Raw genomic sequence first — 21,685 nt, 5'->3', positions numbered from 1 at the left:
GATAAAGTGGAGAAAATAAGTTAAAACATGTAAAGACTTGAGAATAATCTCACCTTTTGAATACCTAATCTATTTTGGCTATCATTGTTGTTGATGTTGTTAGTTTCATCACCACTATTGTTGTCAACAAGGAATTACTAACACTCACATGAAATCAAACATTGGCAAACTTTCTAACCATTTCCTAAACCCTTTTCCCTAATGAGATTCTTCAACACAAAATGTAGCACATAGTGAAAAAATTTTATTAACACAGAAAGCAATTTCCACCGATTCCTAGGAACTTTTCAAATTTCCTCCAGATTTATTAGCCGTACGTCATTTGGAACAAGCATGCTATTGGACTTACTAGTAGTGATGTGTAATTCAGAAGTAGCGTGACTGGCAGAGACAATTGTTAAGCACTGGCTCAGCACTACCATTTTCCAGGAACATGTTGTGGCTTTAATATAACTTCCCAAGAAATAGCTTAATCAGATCACCACAATGTACTGTTTCACAAAATGAATACCATAATCCCCAGAGGTGCCAGATAGGATGGAGTAACAGGTTAGGGTGGGTGAGGCACATCATAATAAAATAATAGAATTGGCATGACCATAAAATATGATTAGTTTAAAACATAAATAGCCATTCGTATACAGAACATATTGTTCAATATTTCACTTTAAAGTAATCAAAGTAGTACAAATTAAAATGATAATCAGTACCAATTTTGGTTTACAAAACTAGCAAACTTTTTTAAGATTTATTATTTACTTGAAATTCAGAGTTACATAGAGAGAGAAGGAGAGGTAGAGAGAGAGATACAAGTCTTCCATCCACTGGTTCACTCCCCTAAATGGCTTCAATGGCCAGAGCTGAGCTGATCCAAAGCCAAGAGCCAGGAGCTTCTTCCGGGTCTCCCACGTGGGTGCAGGAGTCCAAGGACTTGCGCCATCTTCTACTGCTTTTCCAGGCCATAACAGAGAGCTGGATCAGAAGTGTAGCAACCAGAACTCAAAACCAGAGCCCATATGGGATGCCGGCACTGCAAGCAGTGGCAGCCCCAGCAAATGTTTTTAAAGCTATGCCACCCCCATAACTCCTTGCTCTCGCTCCTCCCCTCCTCTTTCCGCCATATTTCCGTGCCGCTGCGGTGGTGCTCATGAACGTCCTGGCCGATGCTCTCAAGAGCATCAACAATGCCGAGAAGAGAGGCAAGCGCCAGGTTCTCATCAGCCCGTGCTCCAAAGTCATCGTCAGGTTTCTGACTGTGATGATGAAGCATGGTTACATTGGCAAGTTTGAAATCATTGATGATCACAGAGCTGGGAAGATCGTGGTGAACCTCACCGGCAGGTTAAACAAGTGCGGAGTGATCAGCCTCAGATTTGACGTGCAGCTGAAAGATCTAGAAAAATGGCAGAATAATCTGCTTCCATCCTGCCAGTTTGGTTTCATTGTACTGACAACCTCAGCTGGCATCATGGACCATGAAGAAACACAATGAAAACCCACAGGAGGGAAATTCCTTGGATTCTTTTTCTAGGGATGTAACAGGCATACAAATAAAAGCTCAATGGGGACCATCTCCAAGTCGCCAAGTCGGGGACTAAAGCCTTCATGGAGGCTCTGCAGGCTGGTGGCGACATCTCCATGATCGGGCAGTTTGGCATCGGTTTCTATGCTGCCTACCTGGTGGCCGAGAAGGTGGTCGTGATCACAAAGCACGACGACCAGGAGCAATATGCCTGGGAGTCTTCTGCTGGGGGCTCCTTCACCGTGCGCGCCGACCACGGGGAGCCTATTGGCCGAGGCACCAAGGTGATCCTGCATCTCAAGGAGGACCAGACTGAGTACCTGGAGGAGAGGCGGGTCAAGGAGGTGGTGAAGAAGCACTCGCAGTTCATAGGCTACCCCATCACCCTCTACTTGGAGAAGGAAAGAGAAAAGGAAATCAGTGATGATGAAGCAGAGGAAGAAAAAGGCGAGGAGAAAAAGGAGGAGGAAGATAAGGAGGACGAGGAGAAGCCCAAGATCGAAGATGTGGGCTCCGATGAGGAAGATGACAGCGGCAAGGACAAGAAAAAGAAAACCAAGAAGATCAAGGAGAAGTACATCGATGGGGAAGAACTGAACTAGACCAAGCCCATCTGGACCAGAAACCCTGATGACATCACCCAGGAGGAGTATGGCGAGTTCTACAAGAGCCTCACCAATGACTGGGAGGACCACTTGGCAGTCAAGCACTTCTCTGTGGAAGGTCAGCTGGAATTCAGGGCTTTGCTTTTCATCCCTGGCCGAGCTCCCTTTGACCTCTTTGAGAACAAGAAGAAGAACAACATTAAGCTGTACGTCCGCCGTGTGTTCATCATGGACAGCTGTGATGAGCTGATCCCAGAGTATCTCAACTTCATCCGTGGCGTGGTCGACTCCGAAGACCTGCCCTTGAACATCTCCGGCGAAATGCTGCAGCAGAGCAAGATCTTGAAAGTCACCCGCAAGAACATCATGAACAAGTGCCTCGAGCTCTTCTCCAAGCTGGCGGAAGACAAGGAGAACTACAAGAAGTTCTGCGAGGCCTTCTCCAAGAACTTGAAACCTGGCATCCACAAGGACTCCACCAACCGGCGCCGCCTCTCTGAGCTGCTGCGCTACCACACCTCCCAGTCTGGAGATGAGATGACTTCGCTGTCCGAGTACGTCTCTCGCATGAAGGAGACACACAAGTCCATCTACTACATCACTGGGGAGAGCAAAGAGCAGGTGGCCAACTCAGCTTTCGTGGAGCGCGTGCGGAAGCGGGGCTTCGAGGTGGTGTACATGACAGAGCCGATCGACGAGTACTGCGTGCAGCAGCTCAAGGAGTTCGACGGGAAGAGCCTGGTGTCGTGACCAAAGAGGTCCTGGAGCTGCCTGAGGACGAGGAGGAGAAGAAAAAGATGGAGGAGAGCAAGGTGAAGTTTGAGAACCTCTGCAAGCTCATGAAGGAGATGCTGGATAAGAAGGTTGAGAAGGTGACAATCTCCAATAGGCTCGTGTCTTTGCCCTGCTGCATCGTGACCAGCACCTACGGCTGGACAGCCAACATGGAGCGGATCATGAAGGCCCAAGCACTTCGAGGCAACTCTACCATGGGCTACATGATGGCCAAGAAGCACCTGGAGATCAATCCCGACCACCCCATTGTGGAGACGCTGCGGCAGAAGGCCGAGGTGGATAAGAACAACAAAGCAGTCAAGGATCTGGTGGTGCTGCTCTTTGAAACTGCGCTGCTGTCCTCCGGCTTCTCCCTGGAGGATCCCCAGACCCACTCCAACCGCATCTGTTGCATGATCAAGCTAGGCCTAGGCATTGATGAGGATGAGGTGGCAGCAGAGGAACCCAGCGCAGCTGTTCTGGAGAAGATCCCCCCTCTCGGGGGAGACGAGGACGCCTCCCGCATTGAAGAAGTAGACTAGGAACTCCTTGGAAACTCCTGCCCTCTGTATAGTGTCCCCGTGGCTCCCACAGCAGCCTTGAGTGGCCCTGTCCCACCTGGCCCCCCTGCTGATGTCTAGTGGTCTCTCTCCTGTCCTGTGTCCTAAGGCAGGAAACAAGGGCCTCAAGCCCCATCCCCTCCTTAATTTGACAATGGGGTTGGATGTTGTGTATTGTGGGTTTTTTTGTTGTTGTTGTTTATTTTGTTCTGAAATTAAAGTATGCAAAATAAAGATGATGCCGTTTTATACAAAAAAATTAATAAATAAAAGCTATGCCACCCAATAGTTGTTGGGAGAGGAGGGAAAACAACACTCAGCTGTACCTTATGCTGTGGGAACAGAGCGGACAGAATGATCCAACACAAGGAGGAAATGATAGTATTTGTGTAGCGTTTTAGAGAAGTAATAAATCCATCTGGCAGAGAGAAATTTCAGGCATAGCCACACTACTTCTGAATTACACATTACTATGCAACCACATTAGAAGAAAGGCAGGGCATTTTCGTACAGTGGTGAGACTTCTGATGTGATGGAGAGTTGGGAGACAGTATCTAGAAACCAAGAGTTATCTGAAAGTCCATGGATGGGGAAGTGTCGCTCCCCCTCTTCGTGGGGGAACGACACAGGACCCTGCGCTGTTCTTTCGTCTGCTCGGCCCTCCCCGGGTTTGCTGCTGGTTCTTCCCGGGTTGGCTACTATCCCTTCCACCTCCGTGGAAGGGCAGTTCCCCCTGGCCGCATTCCCCACTTCCGCAGGGGAGCGGCACACCGCCGGCCGGCTCTCTCGGGGGCTGCACGGGTTCCCTTAGATGTTCCCCATAGATGTTCCTGGTGCATGCCGTTTCTCTCCTCCTTTATAGTCCTTCTCTGCCAATCCCAACTCGGCTGCCCACACGCCGAGTACGCTGCTCTCCAATCAGGAGCAAGTCCTACAGTTAATTGGTTGAACTGGAGGCAGCTGTGCGGAAGCTGTTTACTTCTCTCCCAGCGCCATATTGTGGGAGAGCAGATGCATAGAATAAGTCTTAATTCGAGTAACTTAGTCTAGTCCGGATTGCTCCCCACAGATCCCCCTTTCTTTTTATTTTTGGCGTTGATACGCGCCTGTCTTCGGTGTCCCGCGGCACACACTAGAGTTGCCACAGGCTCTTACAAGTCCTATCCATCAGGCAAACCGAATCCGGGTCCTCTCTTCGCCATGTTGTGAGGAGGTTTTTAGGCGCTGATGCGTGCCTGTGTTCGGTGCCCTGCAGCGCATACTCTGCTCTGCTAGAACTGCCTGCAGGTGTTTACAAAACCTATCAGGCAAACCGAATCCAAGCCTTCTCATTGCCGTATTGTGGGGGAGACTTATTAGTGTTGGTTTGTGCCTATCTTCGGTGACCTGCAGCTCATACTCTGGTCGAGCTTTGCTGGCGCTTACCGCCTTAAATCAGGCAGACCGAATCCAAGCCTCCTAATTGGCATGTTGAGGGGAGGCCTTATTTTTCTCTATTTCTCTATCTCCGGGCATTTCTATTTCTCCCATTTTACTTCTGTCTGCCAACATTCCTATTTCTCTTTTACTTCTAAACTTCTGTTTCTCTTATCCCCGCAGCTTTCCGGCACCTTGCCCCGCCGGCGGGTTCCCGGCTCTGCGCCGCTTCAGCCCGCGCGCCTCTCTCATCTGCGCAGCTTCCCGGCTTTGCGCGGCTCGGCTTCGCGGTCTCCACGCTTAACCCTTTCGCGTCTGAACCACGGCCTACGCCAGCGTTCCCTATCTATTCACGCCCCGTGCTCTCTCTGCACGCGGCGGCTTCCGCGAGTAACACAGCGTAGCTTGCGTCTCCGCCACTAGGATTCAATCCAAGTTCCCCGGGCTAGCCTGGCGAATTCAACCCAGCGTACGTCTCCGCCCCACGGTTTGGCTTCCCGTCCTTTGCTCCCCGGGCTAACCAGACGGATCCCAACCTGGCTCACGTTTCAGCTTCTGGCTTCAACTTTTCGCCCCCTATTCCCGGGCTAACTGAGAACCCCAAAGTGGCTTTCGTTTCCGCCTTGGCCTGCCCCCCGCGGCTTCAATTTCCCTAACACTTTTCTCTACCCGGTATGTTTCCCTAAGTTTTCTTCCAACAATATTCCTCCCTCATTTCTCCTGGCCTCTCCCCACAGTCCGCATCCGAGTCTGTTTGTTCTAGCTTTCACTTTCGCTTTTGACCTTAGAGATTTCTCCCAGCTTCCCCCCGTAGTCCGTATCCGAGTCTATGCCTAGGCTTTCAACAGCTTCCTCCGGCACCTCTTTCGTCCGGCTTTTCCCTAGGCTGTTTGCTAGTCTCTCTCTCCGATATTTTCCCAATTCTTCCCGTTTCTTCCCGTTTCTTCCCTCCTAAGTTTGCTATCCGTTCTAGGTTTCCTATCCGTCCTAGGTTTTCTATCCGAGCTAGGTTTCCTATCCGAGTCAGGTTTCCTATCCGAGTCACGGCACCATTATGTCGCTCCCCCTCTTCGTGGGGGAACGACACAGGACCCTGCGCTGTTCTTTCGTCTGCTCGGCCCTCCCCGGGTTTGCTGCTGGTTCTTCCCGGGTTGGCTACTATCCCTTCCACCTCCGTGGAAGGGCAGTTCCCCCTGGCCGCATTCCCCACTTCCGCAGGGGAGCGGCACACCGCCGGCCGGCTCTCTCGGGGGCTGCACGGGTTCCCTTAGATGTTCCCCATAGATGTTCCTGGTGCATGCCGTTTCTCTCCTCCTTTATAGTCCTTCTCTGCCAATCCCAACTCGGCTGCCCACACGCCGAGTACGCTGCTCTCCAATCAGGAGCAAGTCCTACAGTTAATTGGTTGAACTGGAGGCAGCTGTGCGGAAGCTGTTTACTTCTCTCCCAGCGCCATATTGTGGGAGAGCAGATGCATAGAATAAGTCTTAATTCGAGTAACTTAGTCTAGTCCGGATTGCTCCCCACAGGGAAGGCACTATGGCCAAGTGGGTTAAGTGGCTTCTTGGGAAATTGGCATCCCATGTCATAGTGCTGGTTCGAGTCCCAGCTTTGCTTTTGATCCAGCTTCCTACTAATGCATCCTGGGAAGCAACAGATGATGGCTTGGATCTCTATCTATCTGTTTACTTATCTATTTCTGCCTTTCAAAGTAGATGAGAATAAATAAAAAGCATTAAAGGCGAAGCTTGGGACACCCCATCCCATATAAGAATTCATGGGCTACACTTCTGATTCCAACAACATGCTAACAGGCACCCTTAATGGAGGTCTCACATATGGATGGCAGGGGCCTAAGTACTTGAACCATCACTTATTGCCTATCACTGTGCATATTATCAGGAAGCTGAGATTAGAAGCCAGGCTAGGACTCAAACCTAGGCAATCTGTTACGGGATATAAACATCTCAAACCCCAACTTAACCTACTGCACCCAACGTTAACTCCATCCAGTTTCTAATGAGATTATTTGTTTTTTTTTTTTTTTTTTTTTTTTGCTGTTGATTTGTGTTCTTTATGTATTCTGGTTGTTAAGTCCTTTTCAAAGGAGTAGTTTGCTTATATTTTCTCCCATTCTATTGGTTGCCTCCTAACTATAATTGTTTCCTTTGTTATACAGCTTTTTAGTTTTTTGGTAATCCCATTTGTCAGTTTTTCCTTTTATTGCCTGTGCTTTTAGGGTCTGATCCAAAAACTCTTTACCCAGACGAAATGTCCTAAGCAGTTCCCCTATCCTTTCTTCTAATAGTTTTGTAGGTTAAGTCTTTCAACCATCTCCAGATGAGAGATAGGGATCTAGTTTTTTTTTCTTCTGCATATGGATATCTCCTTTTCCATCATCAGTTATTGAGGAGACTTTCCTTTCTCTAATGTATATTCTTATTCTTTCTGCATTTGTTAAAAATCAATTGGCTAGGCCGGCGCCGCGGCTCACTAGGCTAATCCTCTGCTTGTGGTGCCGGCACCCTGGGTTCTAGTCCCGGTTGGGGTGCTGGATTCTGTCCAGGCTGCTCCTCTTCCAGTCCAGCTCTCTGCTGTGGCCCGGGAAAGCAGTGGAGGATGGCCCAAGTGCTTGGGCCCTGCACCCGCATGGGAGACCAGGAGAAGTACCTGGCTCCTGGCTTCGGATCCGTGGTGCGCCAGCCGCAGCGCACCAGCTATAGCAGCCATTTGGGGGATGAACCAACGGAAAAGGAAGACTTTTCTCTCTGTCTCTCTCTCTCTCTCTCTCTCTCTCTCTCACTGTCCACTCTGCTTGTCAAAAAAATAAAATAAAGTAAAGTAAAAATCAATTGGCTAGGGGCTGGCGCTGTGGCATAGAGGGTTAAGCTTCCGCCTGCGGCACTGGCATCCTATATGGGTGCCTGGTCATGCCCTGGCTTTTCCTCTTCTGATCCAGCTCTCTGCTTATGGCCTGGGAAAGCAGTGGAAGCACTTGGGCCTGTGCACCCGCATGGGAGACTCAGAAGAAGGTTCCGGCTCCTGGCTTCAGATTGGCCCAATCATTGTGGCCATTAGGGGAGTGAATCAGCAGCTAGATGAACTCTCTCTCTGTCTCTCCCTCTCTCTGTAGCTCTACCTCTCAAATAAATAAATTGAATCTTTTAAAAAAAATCAATTGGCTATAAATACGTGGATTTATTCCTGGGTTCTCTATTCATTTACATTGATCTAAGTGACCATCTTTATGCCAGTCCCACGCTATTTGGGTTACTATAGATTTGTAGTATGTCTTTTTTTTTTTTTTTTTTTTTTAAGATTTATTTACCTGGGGCTGGCACTGTGGCGTAACGGGTAAAGCCGTCGCCTGCAGTGCCGGTATCTCATATGAGCGCAGGTTCAAGACCAGGCTGCTCCACTTCCGATCCAGCTCTCTGCTATGGCCTGGGAAAGCAGTAGAAGATGGCCCAAATCCTTGGGCCCCTCCACCCCTGTGGGAGACCAGGAAGAAGCCCCTGGCTCCTGGCTTCAGATCAGCACAGCTCTGGCCAGTTGCAGCCAATTAGGGAGTAAACAAGCGGATGAAGACCTCTCTCTCTCTCTGCCTCTCCTTCTCTCTCTGTGTAACTCTGACTTTCAAACAAATAAATAAAATCTTTAAAAAAAATAAAAATATTTATTTACCTTTTTGAAAGGCAGTTACAGGAGAGACAGAAAGAGATCTTCCATCTGTTGTTTCACTTCCTCAAATGGCCATGAGACTTGGAACTAGGCCAGGAGCTGGGACCTCCATCCAGGTCTCCCACAGGGGTGGAAGGAGTCCAGATACTTCTGCCACCTTCTGAAGTGCATTAACAGGGAACTGGATCAGAAGCAAAGCAACTAGAACTTGAACCAGTGCTCCAATATGGGATGCTGGTGCCACAGGCAGCAGCTTAACCCATTGCACCACAACACTGGCCCCTGTAGTATGTCTTAAAATCAAATATTGTGAGGCCTCCAGCTTTGTTTTTTGCTCAGGATTGCTTTTGCTTTGGGGCTTTATTTTGTGATTCCATACAAATTTTATTTTATTTTAATTTTTTTTAATTTATTTTATTTTATTTCAAAATCAAAGTTACACAGAGAGAGGAGAGGCAGAGACAGCATGAAGTCTTCCATCCAATGGTTCACTCTCCAGATGGCTGCAACAGCCAGAGCTGCGCCAATTTGAAGCCAGGAGCCAGGAGATTCTTCTGGGTCTCCCATGCAGATGCAGGGGCCCAAGGACTTGGACCATCTTCTACTGCTTTCCCAGGTCATAGCAGAGAGCTGGATGGGAAGTGGAGCAGCCTGGTCTTGAACCTGCGCTCATATGAGATACTGGCACTGCAGGCGGCGGCTTTACCCGTTACGCCACAGTGCCAGTCCCAGGTAAATAAATCCCATATGGGATGCCGGCGCTTCAGGTCAGGGCATTAACCCACTGAGCCACAGTGCCAGCCCCTCCATACAAATTTTAAAAAAGTTTTCTCCTAGTTCTGTGAAGAATGTTGGCATATTAACGGGATAATTTCTCTTTTTAATCTGCCAGCATGTATTCAGCTTTCATTTGTGTCCATTCTGCTATTCAGGTAACCTATTGAGTTTTTATTTCAATGATTATACTGCCATCAGCATTTATTGATTCTCCTTCATAACATTCTGATTTTGTGTCATGGTTACAATCTACCCTTACTTTCTGCTCTACAGATTCTGCTTCCTTCGTGTTAGTTCTCTCCGTTGAATTTAATACTTCATTTTCATGATTTTAATTTTCCTTTAATACTTGATGATACTTGGATTACCATTCATATGTGTCTTTGAGATCCTATGTTTACCTGAGAATTCTACTTTTATTCACAAAGTCTATACCAGTTAATATTGAGAAGGAGTAGAATCAGTTATTTTTTAAAAAATGATTTTTTATTTATTTAAAGGGCAGAATTGCAGAGAAAGGAAGAAAGAGATATGAAGAGAAAGATCTTTCATCTGTTGGTTCACTCCCTAAATGGTTACAATAGCCAAGGCTGGGCCTTTGTTCATTTTTCCTGTTAAATGCTGACTCAATTCTATAATCCCATGAGTGTTTGCTCATATTTATGAATGAGGGTAAAAAAAAATTGAAAGTGCTGAGTGCACAGGCGTGTCTCCTTGATTGTGAGTCACATGGATGCAGGGGTCAAAGTACTTGGACCATCTTCCACTGCCTTCCCAGGTCACAGCAGAGAGCTGGATTGGAAATGGAGCAGCCAGGACTCAAACTGGTGCCAATATGGGATGCTGGCATTGTAGGCAGCAGCTTAACTCATTATGCCACAACGCCAGCCCCAGAATCAGGTATTTGTTGAGATGTTACAACAGCTGGACACATCAGTTCTTCCCTTCTGAAGGTAAACAGCTATTTTCCTCTGGCCCAAGCTCTCACTCTCAGGTGATGCAAGCTGTCACCTCTAAGAGGGAACAGTCCTGCTCTCTTCAATTTGTCAGGGCAGGGCTAACCTTACTGACCATTCTGGATGCTTCTCATCATCACACTAATCATTGCTGGAGAGATCTCTCCCATTCCTTATAGCTATTGCTCCATGTTTAAAACAATCCTGGAATCCCTCCCACCTTTAATGGAGCTTTCCTGCTTATATATTCTCCTGTACTGAGCAAATTTTATCTTCTCTTTGGAACTTTTCAAAATCCTGCTTGATTACCTCATTTTTCCTAGTTTTTAATCTTTTTACAAATGTATTCTTTTTGAATTTTTGTCTTTCATGGCAACTCTGGAATTTCTATATGGGAGAGATTTAAGTACTATAAATTGTCTCTAAGAAGGCTTCTCAATCTAATGGTATGCACTTGGATTTTACTAAAGCATGGCTAGATAAACTCATTTTTAAAAAATATGTGGCTGGCATTGTAGCGCAAAGGGTTAAGCAACTGCCTGTGATGCCAGCATCCCATATGGGGACCAGCTTGAGTCCCAGCTGCGACATTTCCAATCCAGCTCCCTGCTAATGTGCCTCAGAGGATAGCAGAAGATGGCCCAAATTCTTGGGCCCCTACTTCCGATGGGGGAAGCTGGATGGAATTCCAGGCTCCTTGCTTCAGCCTGGCCCAGCCCTGGTTTTTGAAGTCATTTGGGAAGTGAACCTATGGATGAAGATTTCTTTCTCTCTCCTTCTCTCTCTGTAACTTTGCCTTTCAAATAAACAAATCTTTTTCAAAACTATATATGCGTGTGCTTGTACATATTTATTTCTATTTATTTATTCTCTCAATAGCACCTGAAAGCAAGACATACTGAGTGTATGGAAATATACATCATGGGCTTTCAAAAACCTCATGAGAAATGTGTATTATGAAAAATCTGTGCATACACTTCAAATTTGCACCCAAATAAACTTATTTGTTAATTCCATTTTCCATGAACTTTGTGAAGTACTCATATGTGTGTGTGTGTATGCACACATACACACACTTTGTCATTCAATTAACGTTTCTGTCTTCAAAACATATTGGAGACTGGCGCCACAGCTCACTAGGCTAATCCTCCGCCTGCGGCTCTGGCACCCTGGATTCTAGTCCCACTTGGGGCGTCCGGGTCTGTCCCAGTTGCTCCTCTTCCAGTCCAGCTCTCTGCTGTAGCCTGGGAGTGCAGTGGAGGATGGCCCAGGTGCTTGGGCCCTGCACCCGCATGGGAGACCAGGAGGAGGTGCCTGGCTCCTGGCTCCTGGCTCCTGGCTCCGGATCAGTGTAGTGCACCAGCAGCAACGCGCTGGCCACAAAGGCCACTTGTGGGGAGAACCAACGGAAAGGGGAAGACCTTTCTCTCTGTCTCTCTCTCTCTCACTGTCTAACTCTGCCTATCAAAATTAAAAAAAAAAAAAAAAAGATTGGAGCTCTTAAATTCAATTAATTAATTAAATTGTTCAAGGAATCAAAGTTCATGAAAGACATGACTTCTGAAAGGAATCTTGAAGATCAAAGTAATTAAAGAAACATGTTCTAGGAGCTGGCGCTGTGGTGTAGTAGGTTAAGCCTCCGCCTGTGGCGCTGGCTTCCCATATGGGCACAGGTTCATGTCCTGGCTTTTCCTCTTCTAATGCAGCTCCTTGGTAATGTGCCTGGGAAAGCAGTGGAAGATGGTTCAAGTGCGTGGGCCCGTGGACCCATGTGGGAGACCTGGGACAAGTTTCTGCCTCCTGGCTTCAGACCGGCCCAGCTCCTGTCATTGCAGCCACTTGGGAAGTGTACCAGCTGATGGAAGACTCTCTCTCTGTCTCTCCCTCTCTGTAACTCTGCCTCTCAAACAAATAAATAAATCTTTAAAAAAATAGGTTCTAGAAAGTTTTCTGGCCCTTTAAATGCATTCCTTAGCTGTTGGGATAAAATTCAGATTCCTTAGTTTAACAAAGATATGGTGAGTGCCTCCCTCTGGCCGTATCTGCCCACATCCTCCCATCTCACACCATGCCCGCTTCCTCCAGCTATCCAGATACTGAAAAACTTGCTGTTCTCCAAAGGAGTTATCTGTTTCAGTTTCTGAGGCCCCCTCTATGCTTGTCTCTGCTAGGAACATTTTGGTCCTGGCAAGATTATTTCACTAAGAAACTAACAGTTTCAAAATCATTCTTTGTTTAAAGAACACATTTATCACTGTTGCCTACTGTGTTTCACCCCATTGTCTGCACTGTTGTCTTCCTTTTCAAGGGCGCCACAGCAGAGACTGATGAGCCAGCCTCCTCCCAGATCCTGAGGCCACCCACATCTGTGAGCGCTGACTGAGCAGTGACAGTTATTAAATAGGTACAAAGACTGCAAAACACCCAGTTTCCCTCTACAGGAGATAACGTGTGGACTTCATTAACAGCAGTCAATGAACGGGAGACAGTCCAAATTCTGAATATGACCTTGACAACCCGGTTAAATTTCTTTGCATCTCCATTTCTACACGTGCAAACTAAGTATGCCAGAAAGGCTCTCCAAGCTCTCTCCAGCTCTCAAATTTGATAACAAGTTCAATAAATTTTACTATTTTTACTTTAAAGATTTATTTATTTATTTGAAAGACAGAGTTACAAAGAGAGAGAAGGAGAGACAAAGAGATCTTTCATCCACCAGTTCACTCCCCAACCGGCTGCCACGACCCTGCTAGGCCAGGCTCAAGCCAGGAGCCAGGAGCTTCTTCCAGGCCTCCCACATGGGTGTAGGGCTCAAGCACTTGCGACATTGTCTGCTGTTTTCCCAGGCACATTAGCAGAGAGCTGAATCAGAAGTGGAGCAGCCGGGACTCAAACCAGCGCCCATATGGGATACCGGCACTGAAGTCTGTGGTTTTAGCCTGTTGTGCCCCAATTTTACTGTGTGTGTGTTTTTTTTTTTTTTTTTTAATTCCTAGAACAATCTTATTTTGGTTACTTAGTAACCACATCATCATTGAAAATACTCAAATAGTGGTCAGCATTGTGACATACATAATGGGAAAAGCTGCTGCCTAAGATGCCAGCAACCTGTATGGGCTCTGGTTCATGTCCCAGCTATTGACCTTCCCATCCAGACCCCTGCTAATGGCATGGGAAAAGCAGTGGAAGATAGCCCAAGTATTTGGGCCCATTCCATCTATGTGGGAGACCTGGAGGAAGCTCCTGCCTCCTGGTTTTGGCTTGGCCCAGTGCTGGCCATTGTGACCACCTGGGGAATGAACTGGTGGATAGAAGATTCTCTTTCTCTCTCTCTCTCTCTCTCTCTCTCTCTCTCTCTGTTTCTCCCCGCCTCCCTCTAACCAACTCTTTCAAAATAAACAAATAAATCTTTAGGAAAAAGAATAAAATACTCAAATAATACTGGAAAATATTTGTCAACGTCCCCTCATGAATCCTGAAATCCTTCCCGCTCGTGCTTCTGCTGCTGCACAGTATTTCATGATATGGCTGCGTTCTCTTCTATTTAACCATTTCTTTGTCAACTGATGTGACAGCTGCTTCTTATCTGTCTTATTACAAGCAACAGTAGAGTGAACATCTGTATAAGAAGAAATATATCTTCTAGTGCATTTCTGCTTTACTCACAGCAAAGTCTGTGCTCTGGGCTTTGTCCCACCATAAATTTTCTAAGAAGAATTTAAGAAATAGCTGGGTCCCCTGCATATGCAGACATCCCAAAATTCCATTAAGATGGGGCCTTAGAGAATATTGACAATGCATAGGAAACGTGAAAAATGCGGCCGGCGCCGCGGCTCACTAGGCTAATCCTCCGCCTTGCGGCGCCGGCACACCGGCTTCTAGTCCCGGTCGGGGCGCCGGATTCTGTCCTGGTTGCCCCTCTTCCAGGCCAGCCCTCTGCTGTGGCCAGGGAGTGCAGTGGAGGATGGCCCAGGTGCTTGGGCCCTGCACCCCATGGGAGACCAGGAAAAGCACCTGGCTCCTGGCTCCTGCCATCGGATCAGCGCGGTGCACCGGCCGCAGCGCGCCGACCGCGGCGGCCATTGGAGGGTGAACCAACGGCAAAGGAAGACCTTTCTCTCTGTCTCTCTCTCTCACTGTCCACTCTGCCTGTCAAAAAAAAAAAAAAAAATGCAGCCGGGGGCTACCGAGCATCTGCTGTGGGTGATGTTCTCTCTCTCTCTCTCTCTTTCTCTCTCTCTCTCTCTTTTTTTACAGGCAGAGTGGACAGTGAGAGAGAGACAGAGAGAAAGGTCTTCCTTTGCTGTTGGTTCACCCTCCAATGGCTGCCGTGGGCAGTGCGCTGCGCTGATCCAAAGCCAGGAGCCAGGTGCCTCTCGAGGTCTCCCATGCGGGTGCAGGGCCCAAGTACTTGGGCCATCCTCCACTGCACTCCCGGGCCACAGCAGAGAGCTGGCCTGGAAGAGGGACAACCGGGACAGAATCCAGCATCCCGACCAGGACTAGAACCTGGTGTGCCGGCGCCGCAAGGCGGAGGATTAGCCTATTGAACCGCGGCACCGGCTGTGATGTTCTCTTTAGAAAGGACGTTGGTGCTGATGTGTAGGGCTCTGGCCACCTTGAGGTTCAGGCCAAAGTTGAGGGCTAAAGGGGGCTTAAAAAGGGTGTAAATCCATGGGAGAATCAAGGACTCTCACTGCACAGCGAGCCTCTGTTTGCTGAGTCACTAAGTCAGACAGGAGACAACAGAGAACTCCTTATCTGACGCCTTGTATAGCACTGTGGGTCTTGTGAAGGAAACTCTTGTAATCACAGGCCAGAGCAGCAAAGAGCCTGGAAACCTCCCTCCTGCTAGCATGGGGGCCGCTGAGGGCGTTCAGCGAGCATCTGACCTGAAACCTTGTCCCTAGTGAGAGAGAAGCCCTGAAACAGTGGAAGGCTGCGCTGTGGAACAAAATAGCAAAAGGAAGAGTAACTGCTGGCATAAGTGGACCAATGAAGAGTGAAGAACTGACTTCAAAGGCAACAGGAACTACACGAACTATACACTACTAAATGCCAAGCATGATGCTGAGGTTTTTACAGTCAGCATCTCCCAGTAACATCTCTGAGAGGGGAGATTACAGACCCTCATTGCATATGGAATCGCGTACACATTTCTTTTCTTTCTTCCTTCTCTCTCCATCTTTTTCCTCTCTCCCTCCCTCCCTTCCTTTCATCTTTCCTTCCTTTCTTCCCTCCTTCTTTCTTCCTTCCTGCCTTGCTCACTTTTCTTGCTTCCACAGATACTGGTTGAGAGTCTACACTATACCAGATAGATAATACTATTGACACTGTGGATTCAGAAGTGAACCACAAGAAAAGTTCCCTGCTTTCATGGATCCATATTCTAATAGAAAATGACAGGTGATTAAACCAACAAATGAATGAAAATGCAAATGAATACATAAGCAAGCAGGTATAAATGACTATGATCAGTGTAATACAACGATTCAAAATAGAATGCTATCCAGAGAACTTTCTAGGGTGATGAAAATCTTCCACATTTTGGTTGTGAGAGTGGTGATCATATGACGCTATGTGTCTCTCAGAATTCACAGAATGGTACACCTTATAAATGATGTGTCTTCCTGAATGTCAATCACGCCTCAATAAACCTGACATTACAAAAAATACAGTCCTGTTGCCAGCGCTGTGGCGTAGTGGGTAAAGCCACCACCTGCAGTGCCAGCATCCCATATGGGCACCAGTTCAAGACTGGGCTGCTCCATTTCTGATCCAGCTCTCTGCTATGGTTTGGAAAGCAGTGGAAGATGGCTCAAGTCCTTGGGCCCCTGCACCCGCTTGGGAGACCGGGAAGAAGCTCCTGGCTCCTGGCTTCGGATCAGCACAGCTTTAGCCATTGCAGCCAATTGGGGAGTAAACCAGCGGATGGAAGACCTCTCTCTCTCTCCCTCTTTCCGCCTCTACCTCTCCTTCTCTCTCTATGTAACTCCAACTTTCAAATAAATAAACAAAAATCTTTAAAAAAAATACAGTCCTGTAATGAAAGTGACTAAAATTGTTAGATTGAGCAACAAAGTCCACATTAAGGAAGAAGCAATTAAGCTGAGTTTGAGTATAAGAAAGAAGATGAAGGGAGAATTATTCCAGAAAAAGGAAGCAGTAACTGCAACATCCCTATGATGAGAAAGACTTTGGCTCGTTCAAGATAGATAGAGAAGGGTGAGGCTGAAGAAATAGACAAGAGCCAGGGTAGGGGCAGGTTTGGAAACCGGGATCAGAGATTGCTGTTTTGCATTCTACAGAGGATTTATGCTTTCAAAAGATCATTCAGGTTGCTATGTAGAGAATGACTTTAAGGGAGTCAGAGTGGAAGAAGGCAAATAGGAAGTCCAAGCAAGAGATGACAGTGTCACCACGTAGAGAGCACAGAGCAGCTGAGCTATTACTGGCATTCTGTGACTCAGGTTAACCTAAACCTCAGACTCAGTGGCTTAACAGCAGAATTTGGTCAGGTCTTCCTGATTGTGTGCTTCCCTCTTCTGGTGCCGTGGAGAATAAGGCTTTTTCTATCTTTGGAATCCAGTTTCCTCAAGGGCCTCAGAATCCTCTTCATTTGGTCATCAGGTGGCAAATGAGCAACCATCCATGAGCAAACTTCCATGGGCCTGGTCTGAAAGTGTTCCGTGTCACGTTAACTCACATTCCAAGAGCCAGAATCTAGCCGTGTGATTTCAGAACGTGGCAACGAAAGGAGGGACATAGGGTCTGCAACTGTGCCCAAGTAGAAACAGAACCTGGTTTGGAAACCACCTATCTGCCACCTTTTTATTTTGGCGATAGAGACCACAAGACATGGAAATGAACTGGAGGAGACTAGCGACAGGAAAACAAGAATCAACTGTGAAATCTGGGGAATGGGTATTTAGCCTACCAGTTAAGATGCCTTTGTCCCACATCAGAGCTCCTAGGTTCAATTCTAAGCCCTGGCTCCTGAATTCAGATTCCCACCAGTGCAGACTCTGAGAGGCAGCAGTGATGGCTCAAGTAATTGGGTTCCTACCACCCATGTGGGAGACCTGGACTAAGCTGCTGGCTCCCCGTTTCAGCCTAGCCCAGCTTTGGCTATTGTGGGCATTTGGATGGGAGCTCTATGCCTGTCTCTGGCTTTCTGATTCTGACTGTCTCACTCTGTCTCTCTGCTTGTCGAGTAAATTTTTAAAATAAAAAAAATACTAAAATAAAAGTCTTCTTGATAGGGTAGTCTTTTGGCATAGTAGTTAAGATTCCAGTTGAGTGGCTAGTAGCCCATATCAGAATTTCTTTGATGAAGTCTTGCTCTGCTCCTCATTCTAGCTTCATGCTAATACAAACCCTGGGATGCAGCAGGTGATGGCTCAGGTGCTTAGGTCCCTGCCATCAATGTGGCAGATTGAGTTCTGGGTTTCTTACTTCAGCCCAATCAAGCCCCAGCCATTATGGGCATCTGGGGAGTGAACCAAAAAATGGGAGATTTCTGCCTCTCAAATACCTAAAAAAAAAAAAAAAAAAAAAAATCAAAGATCTCTGTCCTGTGTTAGAGGATGTGGAATGACATTTATATCCTAATATACAGCATATTTATTATTTATTTTAAAAATGTTTAAAAGAAGATTTTAAGTGAGCATATTTTTACTTGGGTTTCAAATGTAAGTGTGCTTGGTTCTGTGCCATGCAAAACAATTTCTCTCCAAACATCTTGGATTACATTCGTAAGGAATGAGTTTAATTCTTTTATGTCCTCTTTTCCCACCCTAACCCACAAGCAGATCCTAGAGTGGGTGGGGTATTCCTGTACTGTCATTTTATGTCCTTACTGGCAGTTTCCCTAAAAAAAAAAAAAAAAAAAAAAAAAAAAAAAAAAAAAAAAAAAACTTTTTTTTAAAGATTTATTTAATTATTTATTTGAAAGGCAGAGTTAGAGAGAGAGGTCTTTCATCCACTGTTCACTCCCCAGATGGCCACAACGGCCAGAGCTGGGCCTATCAGAAGTCAGGAGCCAGGAGCTTCTGCTGGGTCTCCCACACAGGTGCAGAGGCCCAAGGACTTGAGCCATCTTCTGCTGCTTTGCTAGGCCATAGCAGGAGCAGCCGGGACACAAACCAGCACCCATATGAGATGCCAGCACCATAGGCAGAGGCTTAACTTATTACGCCACAGAGCCGGCTTCTTCAGTAAACTTGCAAAAAAATTGTCTGTGTGGAGGCTAAGGCCAAGATACATCCCAAGTGCCCTGTAGAGTAACCCAAAAGGGACCAACTATACCATGTAACGCTAGCACAAATTTATGAATTAGGATTTGCCTGTCAACTCATAATGACTAATCTCTTTCCTTGAAAAGACTTTTTTGTTTATTTATTTCCATGTTATTTGAAAGGCATGGAGGCAGAGACAGAAAGAGAGAAGAGAGAATGACACCTGACACCTGACACCTTCCGTTTGCTAATTCACTTCCTGATGGCCCTGAAACAGGGAGTTGGAACTGCATCCAGGTCTACCCTGTGGGTAGCAGTGTCCCAAGTACTTGAGCCATCACCTGCCACTTCCCAGGATGCTGGATCAGAACTACAGGATCAGGAACTCAAACCAGGGACTTAGATATGTGATGCGGGCATTCCAAGTAGTGACTTAACTGCTGTGCCAAACATCTACCCCTGGAAAGATTGTTAATCTTACCATCCATTTATGTAATTAAATACACAATGCTCAGTGTTCTCAGGAACTTGTAAATTTTAATTCTCTGTTCTAGTCATGCTTTTTACAGTTTGATTGTCCCGTCAATTAAATCAATGCTTTTAAATACATATATGTGCATCATAAATTTTTCACGTATAACACAATAAAACATGTTTACTAAACAAATGATATATAATTGTCAAACAAAATTTTTAATACAAAAAAGAAAAAAAGAGAAGAAACAGAAATTAGAAAGCATTCAATCATGAAAGCATAACTGAATCAAAGATACTTGATGTTTGCATGTCTTTTTCTAGACTTGTTCTTCTCATATACTTGCACATATCTTTTCCTTATCAAGATAGCTTCACTCTGAACTTCATATTTCATAATCTAACTTTTTAAAATGTTTAAAATTAACAACAGGAGTCACTGTGCACTAACTCCCCATGCAGGACCTCTGTCCTCTATGAGTTGTATCATGAGAGTTAACTGTAAAACTAATTCTCAGTTTGTGTGTGTGTGATTGTGTGTGCAAACTGTTAAAACCTTTACTTAGTATAGATCTGGTCTTTGTGTATAAAGTTAATTGAAAATGAACCTTAATGGAGAATGGGACTGGGAAGGGGAGAGGGAGGAGGAGGAAGGGTGGGAGTGTAGGTGAGAGGGCAGGTATGGTGGGAGTAATAACTATATTCCTAAAGTTGTACTTATGAAATCTGTATCCCTTAAAAATAAATAAATAAATTTTTAAAAAGTGTTTAAAAAGAGATTTTAAGTGAGCATATTTTTACTTGGGTTTCAAATGTAAGTGTGCTTGGTTCCGTGCCATGCATAACAATTTCTCTCCAGTCATCTTGAATCACACTCATAAGCAATGAGTTTAATTCTTTTATGTCCTCTTTTCCCATCCTAACCCACATGCAGATCCTAGGGTGGGTGGCTATTCCTGTACTGTCATTTCATGTCCTTACTGGCAGTGTGGAAGATGTCCTCCACTGACTTATTTTGTAACGCACTGAGCTCCACCCTTCTCTTTTCTCCCCATCTTGCTTTAGCCTTCTCTTTCCAAGATTACAAAAATGTGATCAATAAACAATATAATTTATGTTGTGGTTTTTCATCCTGCGTTCTAAAAAATCCATTTTCTGACATTGTCTCACTATTCAAATCCAGTCTTCTTACAGTATCATCAGACATGTGATTTCTTCTGACTGGTTTCCCTTCCCGCTCTTTCTCTTTTCTCCCTCTGTCCACATTCACCCAGTAGCCCTCTCCTCCCTGTGGGCTGATACTGAGTATATCAAATGGATTTAAAATACAACTATTAGAGAATAGATGTTTCAGATTTGACTTTAGAGTCTTGCTTTATTTTAAAGCTTATACAGTAGTGAATCACTAAACCACCATGCCAGCTTAGGAGATCTTAAGTTTGTTCAGTACAGTGCTACCTTAATTCACATGTGGAGTATTCCCCAACACGCCTTTACCTAAAGTCTAGTAGTCTAGTAGCTGCTTAGCCTTATGGGTATTGGAACACTGTAGAAAAGTAACCAAAAGAGGAGCTGCCTGTACAAAAAAGCACTGTCCTGCTCTTGCTGAGATCTCAGCCAGTGATGACAGGTGGATAAGGAGCCACTGCACCTGCTGACCCAAAGATCAAGAGATTGCAGGAAGGGGTCACTTATCCAGGAAAGCAAAAGCAGCACTTTTGACTGACTGGTGAAGCCTTCCGAGCCCAGGAAAGGAACGTGTATCCACATATGTTCTCTCAGCTCCTCAAGAGGCACATTCCGGGTGCTGCTTACTAGGGGCTTGCTGGGGGAGTTCTTCTCAAGCAACTTCCAAAGTAAGTTCATAAACAACACTCCCTTTGCTATTTGCTATTCCTTTTTTTTTTTTTTTTTTCTTCTTCTCCCTTTTGTCCTTGCCTGGATTACCTGCTGCATCTTTTCCATATAAAAACCCATTTCCGCTTTCCTTCCACACTAGAACTGAACACCAGCTCAGAGCCCACACCATTAGGCATTGTTTTCGGTTTCCTTCATGATAAGGAGGGCAAGCTTTTCAAACGCTGTACAGAGGTAAGGGGAAATATTTACATTCTGCATGAGAGCTGGGAGGAGGAAAGAAATGCTCCACTCTAGATTGGGCTAATCCATCAAAGTAACTCATTAAATGTTCATGTTAAAACAAGTTGAACATTCACACCTTGCTATACTTAGAGCTTCATTAAGATGCAAATGAGCACAGAAGGGTATCTGTTGTTAGCTATTTGGTGGAAGCGAGGATTAATTGCAATCCCTTTCCTGCAAATAGTTTTTGATTAATGAGAACTAAGAGGAAATTAGGTGTTTGAAGAGAGATGCAGAAAGGCCAGAGTCAGGGACTATGACCAGGCAAAGAATGGGGAAGTTTGTGACAGTTTTGCTGTAACAGTGAGCAAGTAAAGTTATACTTACTTTAACCACAAACTTAAAATACACACTTAATTCTACTTGCCAAAGAAATGTTCTGGTTTGCTCTTTCCAAGTATCTGTTCATCCTATTCTCCCTGACCATGGCTGTCTTCTCATAGTCACACCCACGTGGTCTAGACGACATCCTCTTTTGCAACAGAAACTCTATCAGTGAACTTGAACACAATTTCCTCATCTCTCATTTGCCTTGGGCTCA

The 21,685-nt window shown here is 45.8% G+C and overlaps 2 protein-coding genes and 1 long non-coding RNA gene across 3 annotated transcripts in view; all 3 read left to right on the top strand.

Annotated features, from left to right (window-relative positions):
- LOC127491844 (uncharacterized) overlaps nucleotides 1–12,236 on the top strand; it is a 43,862-nt gene extending 31,626 nt beyond the window's left edge. Inside the window, exon 3 of the long non-coding RNA XR_011387295.1 lies at nucleotides 11,998–12,236. This is a non-coding gene — a long non-coding RNA (uncharacterized lncRNA). The remainder of the gene's footprint in view (nucleotides 1–11,997) is intronic.
- LOC100350327 (small ribosomal subunit protein uS8-like) lies at nucleotides 1,094–1,504 on the top strand. The gene has a single exon (XM_051848686.2). It carries the CDS (start codon nucleotides 1,148–1,150, stop codon nucleotides 1,490–1,492), a length of 345 nt encoding a protein of 114 aa, XP_051704646.1. The 5' UTR covers nucleotides 1,094–1,147; the 3' UTR covers nucleotides 1,493–1,504.
- On the top strand, nucleotides 1,586–3,528 carry LOC100350563 (heat shock protein HSP 90-beta-like). Its single transcript, XM_070070932.1, is given in 2 exon segments — nucleotides 1,586–2,869; nucleotides 2,872–3,528. Coding segments are annotated over 2 exon segments (1,836 nt in total). The 5' UTR covers nucleotides 1,586–1,605; the 3' UTR covers nucleotides 3,444–3,528.
- Nucleotides 12,237–21,685: the final 9,449 nt, after the last annotated feature.

Source organism: Oryctolagus cuniculus, chromosome 3 (assembly GCF_964237555.1).
Source record: "Oryctolagus cuniculus chromosome 3, mOryCun1.1, whole genome shotgun sequence".
In the NCBI taxonomy this organism is placed as follows: domain Eukaryota; kingdom Metazoa; phylum Chordata; class Mammalia; order Lagomorpha; family Leporidae; genus Oryctolagus; species Oryctolagus cuniculus.
Note: the sequence above shows the minus strand (reverse complement) of the source record. Positions and strands in the feature narration are given on the sequence as shown.

Excerpts from the sequence above, each read along its gene's own strand:
- LOC100350327 (XM_051848686.2), top strand. The coding sequence starts at position 1,148 with ATGAACGTCCTGGCCGATGCTCTCAAGAGCATCAACAATGCCGAGAAG.